The sequence below is a fragment of the Equus quagga genome, chromosome 2 (genome assembly GCF_021613505.1).
Source record: "Equus quagga isolate Etosha38 chromosome 2, UCLA_HA_Equagga_1.0, whole genome shotgun sequence".
Taxonomy (NCBI): domain Eukaryota; kingdom Metazoa; phylum Chordata; class Mammalia; order Perissodactyla; family Equidae; genus Equus; species Equus quagga.
Window position 1 is genome coordinate 100,012,806 of NC_060268.1, and position 9,748 is coordinate 100,022,553.

At 54.8% G+C, this 9,748-nt stretch overlaps 1 protein-coding gene across 1 annotated transcript; it reads left to right on the forward strand.

The window, feature by feature from the left end:
- Positions 1–837: 837 nt before the first annotated feature.
- Positions 838–9,106, forward strand: GPR15LG (G protein-coupled receptor 15 ligand). Its single transcript, XM_046654394.1, has 3 exons — positions 838–1,101; positions 2,747–2,833; positions 8,243–9,106. Exons 1-3 carry the CDS (start codon positions 1,032–1,034, stop codon positions 8,323–8,325), a joined length of 240 nt encoding a protein of 79 aa, XP_046510350.1. The 5' UTR covers positions 838–1,031; the 3' UTR covers positions 8,326–9,106.
- Positions 9,107–9,748: the final 642 nt, after the last annotated feature.

Here is a 9,748-nt window from a genome sequence, read left to right on the forward strand (position 1 = left end):
GATACTGGCATCTTCCCACCAGCTCTTCGAGGCTGGAAAGCAGAGCCAGCTCCTCGGTTAGAAGGGTGTGTTTCCTAAGGGAAAGGACGGATGGACATGACATCACAAAGGCAAACGCAAATTCTCTGCATCCGCATGGCCGCCTCCACCAACAGAAGCTTCCAGAGGCCAGGCATGGCGTCTTCCATGTCCCCCGGGCCAAGCGCACACGGAATGTGACGCCTGGGGCCTCCTGCACCCATCGGCGAACGCTTCCCCGTGCCTGCCCTCGTTGGCTGTTCCCGTCCTCCACGCCTTTGCTCAGGCTGATCCTGTACCTGAAATGCCCTTTCGTTTTTCCCTATGCACCCATCCCAGTCCAGCTGCAGCCCCACATCCCTCACAGCTGTACAGCGTCCCCCCCCCCCCCCCCCGCCCCTCCTTGGCAGGGGGCTTCTCATGCTGGCTTGTGAGAGAGGCAGCGCTGTTCCCCTTTCTCAGATAGGAGGCAGACAGTCAATGGCAAGTTCAAGGTCACACTACTGAGATGTGGCAGAGCAGGGGCTCAAACCCAGGGCGTGGGATTTAGGTCCTCTGCTCCCTGCATTCCACCCATTGCTCTAGCCTCTTCCCTGAGGCTTTGTAAAGGGTTTTATGGTCCTTCTCCTGCCACATCTAAGGAATGAGCAGGAAGGTCTGTATTTGATGGAATTATTACTGACTCTAAAAGTTAACGTTCAACCCTGGGCAGTGACTTTTCGCTGGCAGGAGTTTCCTGCTCTGACCACTGAGGCCAGCGCTGGCAGCGCTTGGGCTGGGCGTTTACAGCTCCGTGTGTTACAGCTCACGAAATGCTCCCAACTTCTTGAAAAGCTGGTTTTTTCCTCTTGGGAGGGGCCGACTCTACCCTTCATGAAATTTCCAAGGCTGCTGGTGCCCTGCCCATCGGGAAACACCTCTCCCTGTCACTCTATAAATGTCCGAGGTGGCCCCGAGGGAGGGATTCTGCCGCACCGCTGCCTCCCCAGGACGTGAGACTCAGCCACCCCGCCATGAGGTTTCCAGTCCTCCTCAGCCTGCTCTGCATCTTGCTTCTCTGCTTCTCCATCTTCTCGGCAGAAGGTAGGGCTGTCCCCCCGGGGTGCTGGTCCCTGAGCAGGAATTTTAGCATCTGGGAAGGTCGGAATCAGGAAATGTCCGGGGCCAGGCCCCCCTAAAGGCAGTCCTGGGCCTGGGAAGATGCGCTCTCACTCCAAACCCCGTGAGGCACCTCTATCCACCAAGGGTGGCTTGGGAGCCTTAGACCCCACGATCCCCGTCTGCAGCTCCCAACATGCACACTTGAGCTAGGGAATGAGCAGCGTGCTTCTCGTGCAAATGCACAGCCTCCCAGCTAGACAGCTTTGTGCGCCTGTCCCGCCCAGCCAGAAGTGCTGGCGCCACGCTGTCGTACTTGTGTCACGCGTGGGGCACGGTACGGTACATTTGTGCTGAGTAAATGAATAAATTAATTAGAAGGCCAGCGGAGTGTGGACATCCCAAATCTCACGCACAGTAACGCCTGGGGCAGAGGGGGTGTGAGTGTGTGCAGTGGGGGCAGGTTTGTGTGTGTTTAGAAGTGGGGGGTGGTCCTTGCACCTCGGTGGATAGGAATATTTAGCTCTCCTGCCCTTCTTGGTTCAGACGGCTGTGTATTTTGAGCTTTTCCTCTTGCCTAACCCTCTAGAAACTGCCTACTTTTATTTTTTGTTTTGGGGCTTATGGTTATTGTAGCATTTATTGGAGTTGGGAATATACAGATACGCACAGGAGTGAAAAACACCCATAATTTCATGACTCAGGAATAGCCGTGTTCAATGTTTGGTTTATTTCTTTTCAGTTTTTCCTGCTAGCATTTTCGTCATTGGTAAATCTCTATACATCCAATGTTGCATCTCTTTTCTTTATCACTGTATTATTCTAATCACCAAAAATACTCGTGATTGAAATTACTCTGGAAGCATTTATACCAGAATGTCAACAGCAACGCCCTCTGAGCAGTAGGGTTATAGGAAGGATTTGTTTTCTATAGTTTCTGCAATGGACATTGCTGCATATATTATATGAAACGCGGTGATTACAATTCCTCATAAACCCACCTCCTGGGATTTATGGATTCTATTTGTGGACGTGTTCGAGGTTGCCCATGTTGCCTTAGTGACTATTTGGTGAAGATGAATCCCTTTCCGCCCAAAAGTACAGATACTTAGGAGTATCTGTAGCAGATTCTCCAAAGTGGTGTCATTTACCTAATATTTTATATGTGACGATGAATTTACAAGCTTAGGCATTTACATTGTCCACGGCTTTGCACTATTTTAAGTATGTGGTAAAAAGCATATGTGCCCATAAAACATTTTCCATATTTAGGATTATTTTCTTAGGCTAGATTGCCAAGGGGAGAATGACTGTGTCAAAGGGCACAGACACCTCTGAGTGATGGTGCCGAACCATTTCTCCATCAGGAACAAGGGGAAGATGGATTCCTGGGGCAGAGTGTCTCCCCACGCTGGCTTTGTTATTTCTGAACCATAGTTCTCTCAAGGCACCCCCTTTCCTGGGCCCTCCCCTTGCCTGGCCCATCCTGAGTTTCCTTGAATAAATATTCCTGAGCCCCGGGCCTTGGGAGCAGGAGCTCAGACCAGGCCTTCCTGCACAGACCACCCCCCTCCCCGTGGTGTCCCCAAGCATGCTGACGGGGGTCTCTGCCCTCTGTGTCCACCCGCAGGGAGAAGGCCGAGGCCCCGCCCCAAGCCCGGGAAAGTCCGGCCCTGCTGTACTCCAGATGGCACCCCGGTCCAGGGGAACCCGAAAGGTGAGCGCTCGCTGCCCCGGCGGGGAGGGGCGGCAGGGGAGGCCAGGAGGGGCGCACGCGGGTCACCCGGCGGGGCGGGCGCGGTGCGCTGGGCGGAGGGGCCGCGGGCAGGGGGTGGTCTCGGCCTCCTAGGGCATCAGTCTGGTGGGGAAGACTGCCCCCTCCCAAAGTGATCATTTTCAACTGAATGCGTTCCGTCAAGGGACAGAACAGAATGCAGTTGCGGAAATGGTTTGGGGGCACCCTGTGCCCGGAGTGGGTGACATCAGAAGGGGCGGCGCTCCGGAGATGGGAGGGAAGGCGCGCAGCCGCCCCGGGTCGGGGAGCCGAACGGTGCAGGCGAGGAGGAGCGGCTGCAGGCAGGGCTGGACCGGGGGCAGGGGACAGAGGGGCCCGGGGGCGCGCACAGGGTGAGCGGCCGGGGATGGAGCGCGCAGGTCGGAGAACCAGTCCTGGCGCCGGGCCGGGGGCGCAGGGTCGGCTCCGTGCAGAGGGCGGCCGGGAGGAGCAAGGCCGCCCTCTCCCGCAGGGCGGGGGGCGCAGGGCTCCCGGGGAGACAGCCCCAGGAGGGCGGCCGGTCCCAGCTGCCCGTGCCTGGCCACCAGGCCAGGGGCAGGCTGCCCCTGGGAGTCTCCTGGCCTGGGCGGAGCGGTCAGGACGGCTAGACCCCGGCTGGCCTTCGGTAGGAGGGTCCAGAGCCTGGAGCAGGCAGAGCCCCCATGGGACAGCAGCAGAGCCTGGAGCCAGCCGCACCTGACGCACACCCAAGGGCTCCTGACCCCACTTTCTGCAGCCTAAGGCCCCTCTCGGGGGTCTGAGAAGGCCCCAGCCCTAAGCCCACGACCAGAGCCAGCGCCTCCACACCCCTCCCAGCTACCAAGAGGGCTGGGCAGCAAGGGGGGCCCGGTGTGAAGGAGACGGAGGGGGGGGAGTCTGCAAGCTCAGCCGCAGGGCACCTCTCCGGAGGAGCTCACAGCCCCTCCTGCCAAAGTGGCATCACTTCCCGCCGGGGCAGGTAAAAATAACCGGTTCTCACACATGCAACTGGGTGTGAGGCGCCTGCCCCGCAAGGCGGAGGGGGAGGCCCTGACAACGGACTGTGACTCTGTCCCCCCGCTCCCCCGACCACTGGCCCCAGCCTGGAGCGCAGGAGCGTTTCTGGGAAATAAAGAAGGCGAAAACCCAGGGGAGAGAGGTGGAGGCCCTCCCCACCCAAAGGGCAGGGTGCCCCAGCCTGCCTTTCTCCCCACGCCCCTCCCTGGAGGGACTTGCTCAGAGGCAATAAAGAAAAGAGAGGCTAAGATGTGCATGCACACACGTGCACACACATGTGCACACGCAGTTCACAGGAAACACAGCCTGGTTAACTCTTGTGCACGGTACAAGGGCAGCCGTTTTGTTAGTCACACAACGCTTTAGCATAATCTGGGCGCACGTCTCCCAGGTTGAGCCTGGAAATCTTTTAGTGGATATATTTTTTAAATTCCACAGCAGAAATCTGCAAACAATTTAGAAGAAGAAAAGCAAAACAAATTTTTTTTTTTGATGAGGAAGATTGGCCCTGAGCTGACATCTGTATGCATCTTCCTCTCTTTTGTATGTGGGATGCTGCCCCTGCACGGCTGGATGAGCCATGCGTAGGTCCATGCCCGGGATCCAAAGTGGTGAACCCTGGGCTGCCAAAGCGGAGCACAGGAACTTACCCACTAAGCCATCAGGCCAGCCCCCAAACAAACATTTTTATTGGGTCCTTATCATGCAATCTCATTTAAATCCTGGGAACCACCCTAGGGAAGCATTCTCACCATTTTACAGATTGGGAAACTGAGGCTCAGAAAGACTCTGAGGCAGAGCCGGGAACCTGGATCTTTCCACCTCTTCCCACTACAACCGGCCGCCTCCTCAACAGAGAGTCGGTCCCCGCAGCATGCTTACGAGGACATGCGTGTGCCCGAGGGAGACCAGGCTCCCGGTAAAGAAGGAAGGCACCGTCCGGGCTGGCATCTCAGCTCCACCGCCTGCTGGCTGTGTGCCCCCAGGTGCAGGTCACCCAGCTCTGCTGAGCCTCAGTCTCCCCATCTGTGAAAGGGGATGATAATGGAATCAGCCTCGCCGGGCTGTGGTGAGGAGTCGGTGGGGTCGTGACTATGAAGCCGGGCGTTGGCCTGGCACCAAGAACCCCTTAGACCTGCCCAGCTGTTGCGGTGGAGGGAGTCTGGGCCCTGCCAGGGCAGTTGAAGCAGGAGCCCCAACTCCCACGCTGGAGATGGAAGCCCGTGCAGTCTCGTCCAGGCTCAGTGGCTCCACCGCCATCCTCCAGGGCTGACCCCGGGCCTCCCTCGACACTGTGTAATCAATAGCAGGGCGCTGGGTGTGCCCGGTCCTGGGAGCTGGGCCTCTGTCCTCCAGTTCACTGACACACGAGAGTGTCCGTGCACCTGTCTGTCACAAGAGAAAATAACCTCAGGCTACCTTAAGGATGTCCCTGAGCTGCAGCACCAGCTGTGACAAAATCATCATCAAAAATCAATGTGCTGGGCTGGCCCAGTAGCGCAGCGGTTAAGTTCGCACATTCCACTTCTCGGTGGCCTGGGGTTTGCCGGTTTGGATCCTGGGTGAGGACATGGCACCGCTTGGCAAGCCATGCTGTGGTAGGCGTCCCACATATAAAGTAGAGGAACATGGGCACGGATGTTAGCTCAGGGCCAGGCTTCCTCAGCAAAAAGAGGAAGATTGGCAAATGTTAGCTCAGGGCTAATCTTCCTCAAAAAACAAAAAAAAATCAATGCGCTGAGTGGCCAGTTTGTTGAATTTGCCACATTTACCAATTCACTAAAAAAACCTTTCTCTAAAGCATCTGAAAAGACTGTGGCGATCTGTATAGCAGCATTGTCATAGCAAGCAATTTGAAAAAAAAAAAAAAAGAATGATGAAATGTTGACTCTGTTAGCACTTGAGGGGCATCCGGCTTAGGCTGGGCTCCGACTGACAGCCGTTCCGGCGCCACCAGCTGGGAAGGTCTGTGACCCTGGGGCCTCGGTCAGGCTGCCTTCCTTCCCGGTGTCCTGAGACCATCAGAGAGCAAGCTCCTGGGGAAGACTGGGGACGTCTTGTGGGAAGGTCCCTGGAGCCTGGGAGTGGCCTGCCCATCCCAGAGACTGCCACAGCCTGAAAGCTCTGTGCCACCCTCCCTGGTCTGAAGTCCCGCAAAATAGCATGACCCACAGTGGGAGACAGGGGTGCAAGGGGCCCAGAGAGATTCCCCCCGACCATAGGGCCATCCTTATCTTCAGGAAGGGAAGGGGCCCAGACTGAAGGGATAAAGTTTACCCTTCGAGGACCGCGAGTGTGAAGACTCAAGGGTCTGGGCAATGTTGGGTGGTTCCAAGGCAGACCCAGGGTGGACATAAGGGCCCAGGACAGTGGACCCTGGAAGCAGGGAGGTGGAGAGGGCACCCAGCCCGTCCTGCCCTGGACCATCAGAGAGACTCGGATCGGTGGTCTGGCTCCTGGTGGTTATATTTGTTAGCCACAGCTGCATAACGAAACAGTGCCCACTTCGGTGGCCCAGAACAATAAGTATTTACCATTTTCCATGAGTCTGGAGTTCAGCTGGGTGGTTCTTCACGTCTTGGCTGACTCATTCGTTCTTCCCAAGGCTGGAGAGGCGGTTCTGCTGATCATGGCTGGGGTCTCTGACATATTTGGGGGGCAGTGGTCTCTAAGTCTAGGACGGCCTCAGCTAAGCAACTGAGCTCTCTTCCACGTGGTCTCTCATCCGCCATTAGGCTGGCTCAGACTTGTTCACATGGGGCTGCAGGGCGCCACCCGCGTGAAAGGAAGCACCTGAGGCCTCTTGAGGCCTCAGCACTGGGCACCTGCCATCTCCACCGCACACTATTGGCCACAGCAGGTCCACAGGCCAGCCAGCCTCAAGGAGCAAGGAAACAGACCCCTATCTCCATGGGAGCAGCTGCAAAGTCACATTGCAAAGGAAGGGTGGAGAATTGTGACCATGTTTGTAATCGGTCAACTACAGTATTTATTGTAGGGGCCAGAGAAGACAGTCTTGGGGTCTGAGATTGGGGATGGGGGTGGGCAGGGAGGGGAAACAGTGTCAGGAAATCATGGTCTTCCATCAGAAATGCCAGTGGAAAATTCTCACAACATGACATTAATAAAAAAGAGTAGTTTGCACTGTATATTACTATGATTATCCCTATGGGAAAATGAAAGCACTTTCAAATAGGAGCAAAGACTAGAAAGAAATCCACACCGATATTAGCATTTATTTATGATGGAGACATGAGGCTATGGGTGAATTATGATAATTAAATTTATTTTTTGTATAGCTAGTGGTTGTATAGCAATTACTACGCAGCATGTACAGCTGCTAATTCACTTAATCCTCACAGTAATCCTAAAAGTTAGATACTATTACTATCCCCATTTTTACAGATGAGGAGCCAAAGCACAGAGAGGTTAAGTAATTTGTTGAAGGTCACACAGCTAGTAAGCAAGTGGTAGAGCTGGGCTTTGAATCCAAATAATCTGGCTCCAGATTCTGTTCTTGACTATCACACTGCCTTGAATATAGTAATAACCTAGAAACAGAAGGAGAAAAAAGAATACTCTCACTACCATCACTTAACACTTCTCATTTGTATTTCCTTTGTTTTTTTCATCTAAACATGTTTACCCAGTTTTATTTTTATTGTACCTCATTTTTTAATTTTTTAAAATTCATGTTACATCATAAGCATTTTTCTTCGTGTTGCCACATCGTCTTCATATCACAGGGTTTTATCTCCATTAAATGTTTCCATCACCATGAGGCAACCTTACTCATTAACCATTTCTGTACTGTAGGATATTCAGATTATTTCCAGAATGAATTTTTCTGCGATTCAAAACAAAACTGTGAAGAATAGCTTCGTGCACGCAGGCTTTTCTTTCTTGTGGCTTATTCCCCGCATAAATGGGACTGGTTTGTCAAAAGATGCGGACTTTAGCTTTGACATACCTGCTGTCTCGTGGGAGCCAGCCTGAAGCACCAAGGGCCTGCAAGACCCTGTGGGTGGTCCCCCTGTCCTGCCCCAGCCGTCAGACACAGGCCTCCAGACCCCTCAGCTGCAGGGCACTCTGCTCTGGGTGGACCTAGGTGAGCAGGTTAGCTGAGGGGACTGAAACAGCCTGGGTGGTCACGCTGGCCATGACAGGCCCCTTCCGGGCCTCCAGGAAGGAGGGTAAGATCTGATTCTTGCTTTGATTTTTAAAAAAATCTTTGTGTCTAGAAATCAATCTTAATTGTGTTTCCCCTCTCTCCCCTTCTGGCTCTGCCTGCCTCTCTGCCTCTTGTCCTGTCTTGTCCTGTCTTTCTTGTCCTGCCTGCCCATTGCTCCTTCCCAGGACACCCTTCGAGGATCTGCAGACCGTGCAAGTTCAAGCCAGAGGCCCGCTGGGTGGTACCTGGGGCCCTCCCACAGGTGTAGAGCCCCCACAACAAGGCTTCACACAGCTGGGATCTTCACGCCACTGCCCAAGGCCCCCAGAAGCCTCCGGTTCCCCCAGGGTACTCCCCTTGAAGCTGAGGCTGATGGCAAAGATCCCAAGGGCTCTGGCCCCCGGAAGCCTCTGTCCATGAACCATAAGTCTCATCTCTTAAAGACATGAAAATTCTTGCCTCCCATCTTGGCTTGTGCCCATGCTGCCTTTTAGAAAAGCCTGAACCAGAATCTTCAGAAAACCACAACATGGATTCAAAGCTCACAGCTTTGGAATGCCTGTCTTGCTGTGTGGCCTTGGACAAGTAACTCAGCCTCTCTGGACTCATGTTGGCTTCGAAAATGTCAAATCCAGTAAGAAGAAAACATCTAAGGAAGGCCCTTCAGTCGCTGGCACTAATGGGTTTCTCTCACCGCTTTCAACATTCATGGCAGTGAGCTGGGATGTTGGAAGGCTCATCTCAGACAGCAAGGACCCTGGGAAAGTCCCAGAACTCCAGATCCTGGCCCCAATCTTGCCACCAACCTTCAGAGTTATTGTAAGCTAGGCTCGGCCCACCTGGCCCCTCCGGGGCTGATGGTCAAGATTCCACCGTGACCTTGGGCAGCTACAATTCCAGACTTCCGAGCCTGCCGGGGTGCAGGGTAGCAGGCACCCAAGAGCGGCTGGGGGACCGCAGAGGCTCGATGTCCTAGCCCCCAGCTATCCCTCATCCATGGCCCCTGTGGGAATCCCTCCCTGACTTCCTGATGTGAGTCTGCTGGAAAGAGCAATCCAACAGACAAACAATAAATAAGTAAATAAACACGATGGTGGCGCATCCTTGTTTGAGAAAGTCGGGGAGGGCCCGACCCACGACATTCTGCTAGAGGAACCCGTGCCCCGGAACCTCTCCTGCTGGCCACCCCTTTGTCCCAGCACAGTCTAACCAGGAGAAGGGGGAGTGGGGAATAGTGACAACAGTGACAAGGGTCTCCTATTGAGTGGGACATGCCAGGACTCAAATCCCAGTGGTGCGCAGGATTTTCTGCGTGACCTGGGCAAGTCAGCTCCCTGTTCTGTGACATGAGGAGCACAGACCTCTCCAGGAGGCTGACGTGAGGCTCCAGCACGTGGACAGGTGTGCAGTGGCCGCGAAGGGCCTGGCACACGGAGGGGCCTGGATCGGGGAAGTCCCTGCCTTCCCCCGCCCCCACCCTGGGGGAGTGTCTACACCCACGGTGAACGCAGAGCGCAGAGCTGCAGCTCCTGGGAACAGATGGCCTGGGTCTAAGGGGCTTATCTCTCAGTGGAGCTCCCTTCTAATCCGATTCCCCCGGGAAGGTGAGAAGCCTCTCCTCACGGATGTGTCTGAGGCCCCATCAGGTGTGAGGCTGACGGCGGAGGTTCCCTCGCATGGAGTTCTGGGGA

What these genes read in the sequence shown, in the direction of transcription:
- GPR15LG (XM_046654394.1), top strand. Translation starts at nt 1,032, where the DNA reads ATGAGGTTTCCAGTCCTCCTCAGCCTGCTCTGCATCTTGCTTCTCTGC. An exon ending in CTCCATCTTCTCGGCAGAAG is followed by an intron (nt 1,102 to 2,746) that starts GTAGGGCTGTCC and finishes GTCCACCCGCAG; the next exon opens with GGAGAAGGCCGAGGCCCCGC. An exon ending in GGTCCAGGGGAACCCGAAAG is followed by an intron (nt 2,834 to 8,242) that starts GTGAGCGCTCGC and finishes GCTCCTTCCCAG; the next exon opens with GACACCCTTCGAGGATCTGC.